The sequence below is a fragment of the Manis javanica genome, chromosome 8 (assembly GCF_040802235.1).
Source record: "Manis javanica isolate MJ-LG chromosome 8, MJ_LKY, whole genome shotgun sequence".
Taxonomy (NCBI): domain Eukaryota; kingdom Metazoa; phylum Chordata; class Mammalia; order Pholidota; family Manidae; genus Manis; species Manis javanica.
In genome coordinates, this window is record NC_133163.1 from 2,324,963 (window position 1) to 2,339,791 (window position 14,829).

The 14,829-nt window shown below is 62.0% G+C and overlaps 2 protein-coding genes across 18 annotated transcripts in view; one reads left to right on the top strand and one right to left on the bottom strand.

Moving 5' to 3' along the window:
- The first annotated feature begins 67 nt into the window (after positions 1–67).
- On the top strand, positions 68–13,354 carry XRCC3 (X-ray repair cross complementing 3). 3 transcript variants are annotated; one of them, XM_036991471.2, is made up of 8 exons: positions 68–213; positions 3,260–3,706; positions 5,261–5,398; positions 5,670–5,882; positions 9,909–10,060; positions 12,045–12,257; positions 12,383–12,429; positions 12,509–13,354. In XM_036991471.2, exons 1-8 carry the CDS (start codon positions 72–74, stop codon positions 12,726–12,728), a joined length of 1,572 nt encoding a protein of 523 aa, XP_036847366.2. In that variant the 5' UTR covers positions 68–71; the 3' UTR covers positions 12,729–13,354. The 3 variants fall into 3 exon arrangements, with proteins under 3 accessions (XP_036847366.2, XP_036847367.2, XP_073097886.1); XM_073241785.1 differs by lacking the exon at positions 68–213 and adding an exon at positions 1,098–1,122; XM_036991472.2 differs by lacking the exon at positions 12,383–12,429 and having other exon boundaries at positions 12,509–12,671.
- Positions 10,837–14,829, bottom strand: part of KLC1 (kinesin light chain 1) — a 58,199-nt gene continuing 54,206 nt past the window's right edge. For all 15 annotated transcript variants that reach the window (XR_012133631.1, XR_012133629.1, XR_012133628.1 and 12 more), the window contains 2 exons: positions 11,523–11,592; positions 10,837–11,240 (listed from right to left, as the gene is read on the bottom strand). Coding sequence is in view for 7 of the 15 variants with exons in the window: in XM_036991458.2 (XP_036847353.1) it covers positions 11,238–11,240; positions 11,523–11,592 (73 nt within the window). In the remaining 8 variants the exon portion in view is untranslated. The remainder of the gene's footprint in view (positions 11,241–11,522; positions 11,593–14,829) is intronic.

Sequence of the window (14,829 nt, forward strand, 5' to 3'; positions counted from 1 at the left end):
GGGGACACTAGGTCACGCTCCGCCCCCTACGGGCCATTGAGCCTTTGGATTGGCCAAGTAGTCTGCGTTTCATGCCCTGCTTCTTTTCTGATGGGCGTATCCGTCACGGGAGCCCGGCACTAATTGGATGCGGAGAACGAGGGGCGGAACGGCGTGCAGAGGCGTTGGAGAGCGCGAGGAGAGGGCCGCGGGGTCTGGGCGCGGCCTGTCGGGGTGAGGGCTGCAGCGGCTTGGGGCCAAGCAGCGGCGGCAGGGGACAGGGGGCAGGGGGCAGGGGGAGGGCGGTTGGGGGCGGGGGCGGACGGCCAGGCGTAGGCGAGGAAGGAGGAGGAGGGCGAAGGCAGTGGTGGGGCGGGGCGGGGGTCCCCGGGGCGCGGCGGGGCCCTTCAGCGGGTCGGGCAAGGGGGCTGGTCGGCGGGGTCACGAATCATCGATGCCCGCGGTCCGGCAAAGGGGACAGCCGGAGAAAAAGCCTTAGCGGGGTCCTAGCAAGGGTCTTCGAGCCGAGTGGGGTGCCCGGGCGGCGGCCCTCCAGGCTGTCACCCCTAAGGCTTGAAAGAGGCTCCCCAGCTGCAGGACCAGTTTGGGTGAAGGCAGCAGTGCAGGGGCAAGTGGGGTGAGAGGTCACCCAGGACCATGTGAAGTTGGGTGTTTTAGGAGTGGGGAGAGGGCAGGCCAAGTGTGAAAGGTGACAACCACGGAGATGGGGTACATCGTGGGAAGAACTAGTGTGCATGGGTGTCAGGGTGGGTCTTCAGGACGCACTCAGTCATCAGGACAGCAAAAGCTGGGGTCCTGGGAAATCCAGGCGGGGGTATCACTGGGGATTGGGGAGTGCTCCAAGCCGTGGGGGTCGGGTACTGGAAAGGGCAGGGTCCCCGGAAGAGCAGGGTGAGTCCTTAGGAGGGACAAGGGTCCGGGCCAGGCAGTTCTGGAGAAACTACAAGGGTGGCACCGGCATGGCAACCCCACGTCACCTGTAAGAGCCCCCTGCCAACCGCTCTGGGATGAGGGGGCACGCCTCACCCCTGCTGGGAGGAGAGGGAAGGTTGCACCGTCTTGAAACTGGGCTGCTCCCCACGGGGCTGGATGGCCCCAGGCAGGTCAGCGTCTGGATAACAGGTTTGGAGTTCCTGTTGAATGTGTCAGGGTCAGGCTGGTACAGGCCAAGCACTGGACCTGAGCCTGTGTGGCCTGGACGAATCCCAGGCCAGCCACTTGCTGGCTGTGTGACAGCTCTGCGCTTCCGACTGCTCAGCAGCAAAACGGAGATCACAGCATTGCTGCTGCAGGGTTTGAGCGAGCTCACACGCGTCAGGTGCTTGGAAGAGTCCGTGGGGCCAGCTGGCGTCTGGTGCCCGTCAGCCCTCCGCATCTCATTGTCTTTGGTGATTTGAGGGTGACATCAGGGTAGCTGCAAGGACCTTGCCTGGATTTAGCTCTGAGCTTGGCAGGGGAGAGGTAATGGTTTTAGTTGTGTGGGGGACTTGGCCTGCGGCCCTTGCCCGCGCTCCGGTTTGTGTGGGGATCCCTGTCTCATGCTGCACAGACACACCACAGAAGGGGATCAGTTCTGAAAGGTCTTTGTGCACCCGACCTGTGACCCCTTCCTTGCAGCAGCTTGAACCCTGAGTCTTGCTGTCCAGGGTGGAAGGGGGGTCTCTAGCTCTGGCCTTCCCATTCCTATGTGGCCTGCCCCAATCCCAGAACTCCAAAGAAAGGACAGTCATTCCACCCAGGAAGGCGCAGGGTTTTGCTCCAGGAAGTAACAGGAGTGTCCAGGAAGTCTCGTGTTTGATGGGAATAGTCCCCTTGCGCTCCCCAGCAGCACAGGACGTTGACTGTCCCCAAAGCAGATAGCTTCACTCGATGCCCCAGGCTCTGCCGCGTCCTGTGTGCAGACCTCGGCATGGCTGGAGAGCACAGGGCCACGGGCAGCCCTGCCTGGGGCTGTGTCTGGCGGGAGCTGTTACTCTTGGGCCGCTGTGCATCCAGGTGCCCTTTCGGCCCATCCTGTAAGCCTGAGGCGCCGCAGTCACCTGCCATTTTCCTGCCCATGTCCAGCTGCTTGTCAGGATCCAAGCTTCATATCCAGGCACCGCCCTGAGGCTGTGGTGAGCCTGCCTGGGCTCACATACACCTTCTCCAGAATTTTAAAACTTTGTTTTGTTCAGGGTGTTCTGGGCGGCGTCCTAGTCGCCTTGTCCATTCTTGTCCTCAGGCTCTGGGCTCTGAGATCTCCCTGCCAGGCCAGGCGAGGCAGGCCCACGAGTCTCCTCTGCCTGCTCGGCTTGGAGTCGCTCTCTGTCCTCAGGAATGTAACCTCGCACTGGCCACCAACCCTGCCAGCACTGACTGTTCGGCCCTGGGGCTCGGTCTGGGCTGGGCACAGTCCCCAGCACCCTCACGGTGCAGCTGGCCCTGGGGCCCTCCGATGGCCGAGCCACCCTTCTCAATTTGCAGCCGTGGGGGTTGCTCGGGCCGGGCGCCCGTGTGTGTCCCTGCCTCGGTCATGTTCTGTCAGCCCCACCCTAACAGCCAGCAAGGCCCCATCCCTGCTCCAGGGGACACAGGACCAGGCTGTGGGCCACGGGCCCCAGGAGCCTTGTGCCTGGGCAGGAAGCCAGCCCGTGGAGCACCAGCCTCCCGAGGTGGCATGTCAATGGCACATGCCCGGAACTCACACTGTTGGCTCTGGGTGTCACAGCCCTCCTGGGAGGCAAACCTATGTCTCCCTGACCAGGGTGCCAGCCTGGGAATGCATGTGACCTGGCCATTGTCCAAGCCAGTCATGTTCTAAGCATTGCAAGGTGGAGTCCACTGTGGGGAGCCTGCCCCTCAGCTCAGGAGTGGCCGGGAGGACCAGGCCCTGCTGGTGGACACTGACTCTGAATTCTGCCTGCATGGCAGCCACTCTCGGCGTCCTAAACGCCCTGCTGCATTCTGGGCCTTGTGGCCTGGGCAGCTACAAGGGGAAAAGAGTGGCTTGCTGGAGGTTCCTACGGGCCCCCGGGCGGAGCCCCTGGCCGCGGGCTGGCCTGGGAGCCTGTCTCCACTGCCTTCGGTGCTCGGGCTGTGGAAGAGCTGCGGCCACTCCCCCTGAGAGGGGCTGGCCAGGAAGGGTGGGGGCTGCGGGGCAAGGCCACCACCGCCCACCCAGCCCACATGTCTCCGCTGACCCCGCTCGACAGCCTGTGATCGGGGGTTCTGGGGCCCCCGGCATCCCGTGAGATCCAGAACTTCCTTTCGCACTGCCCAGACTCCCCATGGAGACACACTTCGGGGACGTCAAACCGGAGAAGGCAAAAGGAACCGCACCCAAGTGAGCCCGTTGCGACGGATCTCATTCTACACATCGTCCTCGCCCCGGAGAGGCGGGTCAGCAGGGTCCGTTGCCAGCCCGTCCCTCAGCTGCGGGGTGAGCCCGCGCATCAGTGGGGACTGACCTGCCTTAGACGCACCTGGCTGGTCTGCCTGGCACAGCGTGCCCTCTGCAGCCTCTGGGCTCACGGGAACCCATCACCAGGCGTCTGCACACTGGGGCACCAGCACTGCTGCGCGCGGCTCCCAGGCGGTTTTGAGTTGACAGCAGGCGTGTTGGAATTTGTGCCCCTGGAAGTTACTCGTCTTTATGTTCCACCCACTGAGGAAATGGATTTGGATGAGCTGGACCTGAACCCCAGGATTCTTGCTGCAGTTAAGAAAGGTATATTGATCTTTATGTAAGACACGTGTAAAATGCAGGGATGTACACACACACTTTGTGTGAGACCAGTAGGTTGCCTGGCCCCTCCCCTCACTTGCTCTGATCCTCATCGGGACTCTGGTGCTGGACTGTGCCGCGATTCTGGGGCGGGGGTGTAACAGAGGACTTTTTAAAAGTTCATCTTATTTTCATCAAAATAATTCATGCACCATGTCTAAGGAGTGAAAGGAACTCTGCACTCCCAAGTCAGGTCTTCACATCTGGGTTTTTAAAGACCGCGCTTCAACGGCCGTGTTTGCTTTGGGGTGTCACTGATCAGTCAGACTTCCTGCTACAGGCTGAGGGCTACTTGCTGGCACCCCGCATGCCCCTGCTTCCTCCGTCCCCTCCCCCACAGCCGGAGCCCAGTCTGGGTCACCTTAGCCATCAGGGCTGTGACCATTCCTTGTGCCGTCTTGTTTTTCTCTCCTGGAGTCAGTACTTGCCCTCGTTTTTTGTGTGCTGCGTGCTGAACTCCACTGATGTTTCCCACACCCTGCGGGAGCTCTGTGGAGACCAGTGGGCCCCCCTCCCCCGAGTGCCCGGAGGCTTGGGGCTCGGCTCACTCCCTGTGCAGGCCCCCTGCACCCTCTGGGCCCTGGCCCTCTGTCTTCTCTGTCCCCCGAGGCTCCCACTGGGACACTCACTGGCCACATAATGCAGACCTCTGAGCGTGCACGGGGCAGGGGTGTGGTGCCGACCTGCATGGGCACAGTCTTGGGGCCCTGCTTTTTCCTCCTTGGCTACTGGTTTTTCCAGGGAGCTTATCGGTAGTCCTGTTTCTCCTTTCCTCCAGCCTGACCAGCTTTGTCTTTAACTGGAGCATGTGTGTTTAAGGTAATTCCCAATAAATTTGGGTGTAACTGTTACTGTGCTGAGCTATCTGTCCTGTTCCTTTTTTATGTGATTTTCTTTTTTGCTTTTTTCTGATTGAATGTATTTTTAGCATTTTTTTCCTGCTGGTTTGAAAGTAATGTGCTTGTCCAAGCCAAGATTAACTTTCTTCCCCCGAAGTGGTGGGTCCATTGGCAGCACTGACCCTGGGGTCCTCCCCACAGCCATCCCGCCACCCTGCACTATGCCGCACGGACTTGTAGTGGTTCCTGGCCCCCTTCTGTCCTGACCTCCTTCGTGCGGGGCTCTCCCCGGCCCCCAGCTCATCCTCTGGCCTGGCCTTGCATGCGGGCTGGCTCTGCAGAAGCCTCCTTTCTTGAGACAGGCTTCTGGGGCATGGAGCCTGGTGGCAGCCTCGCTCTTGGCGTCTGGGAGAGCCCCCTGGCCACCTCTGGCTGGAGCTGCTGCAGCCGGGAGGCGGGGCCCCCCTGTCCCCTTCCCTCCTGGCCGTCCGCATCACACTCCATCCAGGGTCCCCTCAGATTCAGGGAACAGATAGATTGGCCCCTGCGCACCAAGTCCCCAGAGTGGAAGACAATGCCCCAAAAACCACAGCTGTGGTTGCTCTGTGGCCTCGTGTTACCATAATGTGACCTTGTCCTGTTATTTGTATAATTTCAGCCAAACTGAAATCGGTAAAGGAGGTTTTGCATTTCTCTGGACCAGACTTGCAGAGACTGAGTGGCCTCTCTGGCCCTGATGTGCAGTACCTGATGAGAACGGCCTCCTCACACCTGCGGGGAAGCAGCGTCTTCACAGGTGGGCAGGGCGGGCATCTGCTCTGCCGGGTGCCTGGCTTTAGCTGAACCCCAGGCCACTCCTCGTGCAGTGTCCTCCACGGCACCGGACCGGTGTGCATGGGGCAGGGGGACACGCTGCTGGCCCTGGAGGGCAGGGGTGAGGTGGCAGTCAGGGAGAGCCCAGTGCTGTGGCGAGGAGGGCCCGGGCATGGAAGGACCTGCCTTGTGGGCTGCAGGCCAGCAGCAGGGCTCCAGGAGAGGCAGGCCTGATGCCCTGCCCGCCCCTCCAGCCCTCCACCTGCAGCAGCAACCCGAGAGCTTCCCCGCACAGCACCAGCGCCTGAGCCTCGGCTGCCCTGTGCTGGACGGGCTCCTCCGCGGCGGGCTGCCCTTGGACGGCATCACCGAGCTGGCCGGCTGCAGCTCGGCCGGGAAGACCCAGCTCGCACTGCAGCTCTGCCTGGCCGTGCAGCTTCCACGGCGATACGGAGGCCTGGAGGCCGGTGAGTGGCCACCTCCTGGGGCAACACTGGGGCGACGGGGACCCGCCCAGCAGCTGCGGCCCCAGCTCTGTCTGGCGCTGCTTTCCCTCGGGTGGGTCGCAGTCGCTCCACTCTCTCCAGGGTCTCTCTGCGACCCCTCTCCCGGGGAGAGCAGGTGAGCCTGGGGGCTCAGGCGGGTGCAGCCCCTGCCCGCCCCGTGTGCACCCCAAGGCAGTCACCGGCTGAGCCCCACGGCCCCGCGCTCCCCCCTCATGAGCCCACAGAGCATTTGGTCCGCAGGGTGGGGGCTCAGGCCGAGGGGTGTTAGTGGGAGTGGGGCCGGGGGTGGCACGGGCGGTGTGGCTGTGCCCAGAATTAGGGGCACTTCTCAGGGCCGCCTGTTTGGGTCTCCCAAGTGTTAAACAGTCCGGCTGTCCCTGCCAGGCATGGGGTGACTGGAGCAGACGCGATGCGGCTGCCGGTTCCTCACTGTGCTGCCACCAGCACCCTGGTGCTCGCCTGGCTCCCCGGATGGGGTGCTCGAGCCGCGCTGCCCCTGCCCCGGCCACACGGCCCCTCTCCCAGTTGCCAGACCTGCTGCTGAGCCCTGGCGGGTCCCTGTCAGCTGGGATCTCCGGCCAGGCAGGGTTTGGAGTCTGCTTCTGTGTCCCTTTTGTTCCATGTGCTGGGCACAGGGGCCCTGTGGGTTTAGCCAGAGGGTCCCCTGACCTCATCTGGGGGTTGCCTTGCCAGGTCTGCACAGCACCTCCTGTCCCTGTGTCTCTGGGCAAATGTGTGGCCAGGAGGGCCCAGGGCCTCTGCAGTGCTGTCTGAGGCTTCCTGGTGCCCAGTGGGCGGCTCAGGCCTCAGAAGCAGGGGTGTTAGTTTGCCCTGTCAGAAGAGGGGCCATGGCAGCAGACTGGAGTCTGCTCATAGTGAAGTAGGGGTGCCCTCCTGCAAGCTCGGGGCAGATCTGTGCCAGCCGTGCCACTGCTTCTGCCCCATCGCCTTCCCAGGGGAGCCGGGCAGGTGGAGGCTGTGCCCGAGATGGGCCAGTGCAGAGCACAGGGCTGGCAACCGCATCTTGATCCCAAGGGTCTCCTGAGCCTGCTCATGTTTGCTGCATGATGTCCCCAGATGGTCTGGCCCGGCAGGGGCCCCAGGGGACCTGTGTCTCCTGGAACGGCCGCACCATCAGCTGCTCTTGGCATCACGTCCACACAGGGCCCAGGCCTGGTCTGTATCTGAATGCGGTGTGGGCCCGAGCACGTGGACCCCTTCTGGCCTGTCCAGAAGAGAAGGGGGGCGCCACAGGGCAGGCCCTCCCGGGGCCCCTCCGCCCCTCCCTGCCAACACTGGGCTCCTGACATCCCACGGCAGAGCCCGGTCCTGTCCGCACACCCCCTTGACCCCCTTGTTGCGTGGGGAAGGCCCCTGTCCACTGCTGGCCTGGGAGTTCCCGCCCCGTCCTGTGCCAGCACAGGGTGTCTTCTGGTGGGCCGTGTCACCTCACACAGACTCCCCGGGGGCCCTGCAGGTGACGGGGCTCCCAGGCCCATGCCCCCCGGCTGTACCTGCTTCACACCCACCAGAGGGGGGCAAGGGCGCTGAGAAAGCAGGGCAGGCGGATGTGACGCTAGAGGGTGACCGGTGAGGTCCTAGGGGCGGCAGGCATGGAGGGCGGTGTGAGCCCGCTTCCAGAGGTACAGCCCTCGGGAAAGCAGCTGTGACCATCACGGAGGCCTGGGGGAGGCCGGAGACAGCCCTGTGGGCCTCTCGCAGTGGCCTGGTGGAGGGCATGAATGGGTCCCCCATGGCTGTGGTGGCCACGTTGAATGTTGGGTCCGGTGTGTATGTTTTCTGGAGAAAATGATGTCATTTCCCCAAATCAGATCTGTAGGCCCTGACTTAAAAGAATGGCAAAGAGGTGCTGGAGTCAATTTGAATCCTGCCTTAAGACCTGGGCCCCCAGCCCCCAGCCTGCTGCCTTCTGCTGGGGCCACCCTCCCACCATGGCAGTGGTGCAGCCCCTCTGGCAGGTGGGGGCGGCTGCAGGGACGCCCGGACAGGGAGCCTTGAGGGCCACACAGGTGCTGTTCAGGTTTGGTTCTGACCACCCATCTGGCCACCCCTCCGCCCAGCTGCCTGAAGGCCAGTGGCACCCAGCCCTGTCTCCAGGCGGCATGTGCCTGCGGAATGAGTGGAATGTGCAAGGATTCGGTCAGGAGCTAATCCCATACAGCCAGGCTCTGCTCAGGCCACCCGGTCCCATCTCACATCTCTTTCCCAGTTAGCAATTCTATTGGAACAATATTAGGTCAAAATTAAAGTTACACACGCCTTCACAGGCAGGGCGCACAGACCTGGTGTGGCACTGTGGTCCCCTGGGGCAGAAGAGTGGGGCCGAGCAGGCCGAGCCGATGGGCTGCGGCCCAGGAGTCGGTGGAGCGCGGCCCGCACTCAGCTCTCCAACTGCTGGTCTTTAACTGAGATGTAATTCACGTGCCACAACATTCACTCTTTAAATGGATGACTCAATGGTTTTTATGCTCACAAGGCTGTGCTCCATCACTGCCATCTAGTTCAGAACTTCAGTGGCTCAGAAGGAAAGCTGCGCCGGGCCCAACCCCACCACTCCACTGGCTCTGTGCCCGTCCTGGGCAGCCCACATGCCTGGGGCCACAGGTGTGGCCTGGCACGTCTGCACCCAGGGTGACGTCCTCAGCACTCACCACTGCTGGCCGTGGGCACTTCACTCCGTGTGGCCGGTGACAGTCCTCCGTGTAGAGACCATATTGGTCCCTCCGCCTGGCCGCTGGCGTCCCCTGGGGGGTCGCCCATTCAGGCCCCTGCGAGTCGTGTGGCTGTGAGCATCCGTGTGCACCTGTGTGCCTGGCTCTGGGTGGCTGTGTCTCGTCTCCCTGGGCCAGGCACTTGCCAAGGAGTGGAATCTGGGGCACAGGGTGACCCCGTGGTTAGCTTTGAGGAATTGCCAGGCTGTTAAAAGCAGCAGCTGCACCATCTTACTTCCCATCAACAGCTCACGAGGGTTCACCTCCCCACGTCCCTGGCAGCGCCTGCACCCGCTCCGGGCAGGAAAGCCCCCGCTGGGCGCCGAGCAGCTCTGCTGGAGTTGCAGGCATCTCTCCCTGACCACTGAGCGTCTTTGGTGTCCCTGCTGGTCATTCGCACTTCTCTGGAGAGGTGTCCTTTCAAGTCCTCTGCCCATCTGGAGTTGGGCCGTCTCTGTGCTTGAGTCGCAGGAGCGCCTCACTCCCCGGCCGCTGGACCCCTCAGGCCCGTGGCCTGCAGGGCCTTCTCTCCGTGGCCTGCCTGCCTTTTCTTGATGGTGTCCTTTGAAGCACAGCTGTCTTTCATTTTGGTGAAGTCATCTGTCTACTCTTCCTGTGCTTTTTGTGTCCTAAGAGTCCACTTCCTAGTCCAGGGTCGCAGATATTCACCCGCTTTCTTCCAGGAGCTTGTTTGGGCCCCCGCGTGTGACTCGTTCGGGTCTTGCTTGTACACTGGCTGAGACACGGACCTGATTGTGTTCTGCGTCTTGTGTGAATGTCCAGCTGTATCAGCATCGTGGGTTGAGAATTAGTTGCCATGTAGGGCAGGGTTTATTTGGGGTAGTCCCCCATTCTTTTAGCTACAGAGTATGAAGGCCTGCAGGCTGGGCCGGCCTGTTGCCATCGGGGTGTTCAGGCCCCGGGGTGCTGGCTTTTCCAGTGGCAGCAGATGAGACCATCACCACCCAGCCCAGGATTGTAGGAGCCTTGAATGCAGACTGGAGGAGGCATCTGCCCCTCAGAGCCTCGGAGGGGACTTGCCCTGCATCTGTGGGAGGGGGCATGTCCAGAAGCCCATAGGCCCCAATGATTCCACTCTCCCAGGTTGGCTCAGGGCACAGCGCCCGGGTGACTTCCCGTGGTGAGGTGGCAGTGTGTGTGGGAGGCCAGCTGGGCCGGAGGCGGGGCAGGGGTCAGGAAGGAGGGCCACCCAGGCCCGGGCCCATTTCCCCGTGCCTGCGGGCTGTTCTCCCAGGCGCCATCTACATCTGCACGGAGGACGCCTTCCCTGACAAGCGGCTGCAGCAGCTCATGGCTCTGCAGCACCTTCGGACCGATGTTCCCGGGAAGGTAATCAGGACGATAAAATTTGGTGACCAGATCTTTGTCGAGCATGCGGCCGACGTGGTGAGTGTGCTGCCTCTGCAGCCCAGGCGCTGAGAGTGGGCTGGGGGGCAGGGGACCCCCCCACAGGACACCGGGCGGTCAGTCAGCAGGGAAGCATGCTCCAGGGAAGGGGTCCCCTGCATTCAGATGAGCAGCACTGTTCCTTGGCTGGAACTGGGTTGAGCAGGGCATCCTGTATGTTTTCTGTCAGCCCTGCCCCTGAGGAAAGGGGAGGGAGGCCCCCAGGTCCCTGGACAGGCCTCGGTTGCCCCTTGCTCCCCCGGCCAAGGAGACCACCACCTGGCAAGTCAGCCCTCCCGACAAAGGGGAGTCTGTGGGGTTTTATTTCTGCCTCTGATGGAAAGCCCCCTTTGGGGGCACAGGAGGCTCCCCAGCTGGCAGGGCCTAGTGGGCACCCAGCCCAGACAAGCCACGCAGACTGCTGCCCACCACCTGGTCACGCAGCTCGGGCTGCACATTCGGGAACATCGAGTCCCCCAGTCCTCTCCATGGGCAGAGTTGAGGGACGCCCACCCCCTCCCCATGGATGGGGGCAGCAGGGGAGGGGATGACGCCGCCAGCAGGGGGAGCAGAGCCACTGTCTGGTCACCTTTTCAGCTTAGCTGATGATGAATTGTGGGTGCCAAGTATTCAAAGGAAAGGTGAGGTGTTAGAAAAGCCGCACTCCAAGGACGAGTGGATACGGCCTCTGCACAGGGAGGTGGCCCGAGGCCAGAGCTCTAGGGGGGGCCACTCCCCAGGTAAGAATTGTTATAAAAGGAATTTAAAGTGAAGGGTAAGTTGTTTAAAGTTTTAATTTAAAAAAAATTTACAATAAAACATTATCACACGTAGTGCAGGGAAGTAACAAGGGGCAATGGCACTCAAGGCCTCTAAGTCCAAGCTCAGGACTGCGGCGGCCTGGGGCTTCCCTGGAAGGGCTGGAGGGAGGCTGCTCGCCCTGCTGTCCGTCAAGGGCCAAGGGTGGCCAGGCGTTGCAAGCAGTGCGCGCCAGGACAGGTAGTGCAGGTGTCAGAAGGACGGCGTGCTCCCCGCAGGGACGCGGGAGAAGACGAGGTCAGTGCTGCGGATGCCCAGCTCCACGCCCTCCGCCTCGGCAGCCATCCCCGCCGTCACAGGGCTGGCTCTGGCTGCTCACGAGCAGTGTCGTTCTGGGCCCGCGGGGCCAGGCATGGCTTCACTGAAAGGGAAGGCGGAGGATCAGGGCCCCCTGGCGGCGCTTCTCCGTGGAGTTCTGGAAATGCTCTGGAGGGATGCCGAAGCCCGAAGCCGGCAGTGCTGACCAGGCATGCCCCCTCCTGCACCAGCAGGGCCTCAGGGCCCCGGTCCCCCGCTTCTCCCTGGGGACGGGTCCAAGCTAGGCCCCTCCCAGTCCTGGCCCTGCAGCAAATGGGCGTAGCCACCACCTGTTGGCCCCCAGGTGCCCGGAGAGCTGCCTGTGCTGGCCAGGCTGAGGACTCACGTTAGGGTGAGCGTCTTCCAGGCAGCTACTGCTGTCGTTTTCCACAAAAAGAGGCTCGACTGGAGACGCCCTGGAGATTGAAGCACAGAACTGAATTTCATTCTGGGGCAGGAACTAGAAGCTCGACTGATCTTGAGAGCTCTAGGTCGATGGTCACTGTGTGGCCGCCTGCCCACCCACCCCCGACCAGGCCAAGGCTGCTCAGCACAGGACGGGCAGGACCAGCCAGGGGTCCACTGCAGTGCCCACCTGGTGCTACAGCCCAGAGTCTCACACTTAAGAGAACAGGAGCAGGATGGGTTGGAGTCCCGCCCCACTGCCTTGCACTCCCATCCCCCTGCTGGGTGGGGTGGTCAGGGCCCAGCCCCGTGACCATGATGGTGGCAGCCACTGAGGGAGGAGGTCTGGCCCGCCAGACACTTGCGGGCACATGGCAAGGATGGGAGGGGGTCCCTTGGCCCAGGGCAGAGGGTGTGATGAGAGCAGTGTGGGTGGTGACCACCACCTCCCTGTGGCTCCTAGGACACGCTGCTGGAGTGTGTCAGTAAGAAGGTCCCCGTGCTGCTGTCCCGGGGCATGGCCCGCCTGGTGGTCATCGACTCTGTGGCAGCCCCGTTCCGCTGCGAGTTTGGCGGCCCGGCCTTGGTCCCCAGGGCCAGGTGTCTGCAGGCGCTGGGGGCCACACTGCGCCGGCTGAGCTGCGCCTTCGGAAGCCCGGTGCTGTGCATCAACCAGGTGCGCCGCCTGCTGCCCCCTGCCCACCCCCAGCTGGGCCGGCCCCGCGGGCTCTTCAGGAGGGTGGGGGGTGGCCGGGCGGGGGCAGTGGCCCTGGTGCAGTGGACCCTGCTCTGGTCTTGCAGGTGACAGAGGCCCTGGAGGAGCAGGGCGCGGAGCTCGGGCCGGTGAGGTGAGCAGGGTTGGCCCACGGCAGGAGGGAGGCTCGGGCGGGTCCGGGCATTTGTAACGGGGCCTGCTTTCTGTCTCAGCCTCTGGAATGAGCGGGTGTCCCCAGCCCTGGGGCTGACCTGGACCAACCAACTCTTAATGAGGCTGCTGGTGGATCGGCGCCGCCCTGAGGAGGCTGTCCCGGGCCAGCCTGGCCGCACCCTGCGTGTGGGCTTTGCCCCACACCTGCCCCCCTCGTCCTGCTCCTACACAGTCACGGCCAAGGGCGTGCGAGGGACGCCTGGGACTGAGTCTTGCTGACGCGGCAGCTGCAGTCAGCCGGGTCCCAAGAAGCCCCGTTCCTGGCAGAGGCTTCCAGCTCCACGGGTGAGGGGGGCAGCACTGTTAGCTGGCACAGCCTCGCCAGGTTCGGGGCTCCCGGGAGGCAGACCATGATGAGCCTGGGTGACGCCCACCACCCCTTCCGTGCTGGCAGTGCTGGGCCCCACCACGCCGCTTGGCACAGCGCGGGATCGCCTTGGACAGAGCTGTGCAATGAGAATGCAGAGGGGCCTCCTCGACCCTTCGGGACTGACTTGCTCTCTGCCAGGCCCTATCCTAAGTATTTCATCCATGTTGGTATATGTCCTTTTTCCAGCCCTTGGACAGAGGGCAGTTCTGATCCTTGCTCCCAGGTAGGGAAACTGAGGCAAGGTCAAGGGGCTTAGCCATCCTCCCTCATCCTGTGCCAGGAAAGCCAGGGCCCCCAGCCCCCAGGCCAGCACTGGGACAGGCCGTGCGTCCCTGTCATCGGGCAGCCTCTGTACAGCTTTCTAGGGCAGGACGAGTCCATTTATGACTTTCATCACCATTTCAAAGTTATCTGTGACCCTAAAAAGGCTAAGAATGGCTGGCATAAAAAATAAAAAATTATTTTGGGGTTGGAATTCTATTGAATCTTTCTGCAAAAGTGCAGGGACTTTACAACAGGAAATAAAAGACTTTTACATTAAATGTAAACCATCCCACATGATCTATCATACCAATGAGAAAACAGCTCCAAGACAGTGCCCATCTGCCCGTGTCTCCACCCCTGGGGGGGGCAGAGCAGCAGGACCCCACCAGGGCAGCCAGGCTAGCAAGCTTGACACCATGCCACCCCCACCCCCCAAGGGCCATGCCTGCAGCAGGGCTCTCGGTGCCTTGGGCACAGAAGGGGGCCCAGCGTGGGGAGGAGTAGCCGCCCACCCTCCCTGCCAGCACTGTCTCCACCCCCGGAATGGGCAGGCGGTCCTGACAGACCGGGGGCCCCTCCCACCCTGGGCCAGTTACCCCACTGTGTACATCCCTGAATGCCCTGTAATGCTGGGTAGCCAGCTGGAAACGACTCATCCTAACGTGCCAGCCCACGGACGACTGCCCTAGTCACACGGGCAGGTCGCTGGCCCAGCGAGGCCGGCTCAGCTGACCTGAATGAACCTCCTCTGCTCAGGGCTGTCAGGGCCACCCTACCACCTGCGACATCCGACAGCAATGACTGGAAAGCACATGCAGGTATGTTAGCCTTGTACATAACATGCCTCTAAGAACATGCTATAAAGTTACCATGAGAGAGAGCTGTTCTATAAATGTAAACTATATATCCTTAGCAATATTTATATTTTGTAACACTGAATTGCTAATTACATGACATTCCTAGCAGCTTTCTGAGCAAGTGATAGGAACTTTTTTTCATTCCAGAAAGTCACTGTCTGAACCCCTCCAATGTTGTAAATACAAAGACCAAACTGCGGAGCCGGCCGCCCACTCCTCTGCCCCGGGAACATCTGGGAGGGTCAGAAGGCCCAGCTGGCTCCCCCGCGGCCCCCACCCTCAGACGGACACCCCCTTTCACACGCTGAGAAGGACGGGTCTCTGGCCGCTCGCCCACTCCCGTCTGCCCTCCGGCCGGGGGCTCATGTGACAGGAACCATGCAGAAGCAGGGCCCAGGGAGCCAGCGAGCTTAGGCCCCTTCACGGGGAGGGGACACACCGAGGAGGAGGGGGTGCTGTGCCCGCTGCTGCTCTGAATCAAGACTGTTGAACTTGAGGCCATCAGACTTGGAAGTGGTTATGAGCCAGAGCCAGCTTGTATCTATTTTGATAGAAGTTCCAGCTAGAAACTGAAGACTCCCCCGCGGCGCCCCGGGAGCCCTTACGGCCCCGACGTGCACCACCCAGCCTCGCACGGGCCACCACGGCCCTGAAGAAGCCAGGCCAGGTTCAACAGCGCACCTGCGGAGATGGTCCTAGCCCATCACCTGGAGGCTTAAAATTAAATTCTACTCTCACCCCACGTTTATTCTTTCTAAATTCCCTTCATTTTTCCAGGGAGAAATGTCACTAAGAGAAACTGGATTTCAAATGTACCATATCAGCTTTG

Bases quoted from the DNA above. Each gene is read 5' to 3' on its own strand.
- XRCC3 (XM_036991471.2), top strand. From the start codon at position 72: ATGCCCTGCTTCTTTTCTGATGGGCGTATCCGTCACGGGAGCCCGGCA. The intron at 5,883-9,908 runs GTGAGTGGCCAC...CTGTTCTCCCAG, and splicing joins ATACGGAGGCCTGGAGGCCG to GCGCCATCTACATCTGCACG. The intron at 10,061-12,044 runs GTGAGTGTGCTG...TGTGGCTCCTAG, and splicing joins TCGAGCATGCGGCCGACGTG to GACACGCTGCTGGAGTGTGT.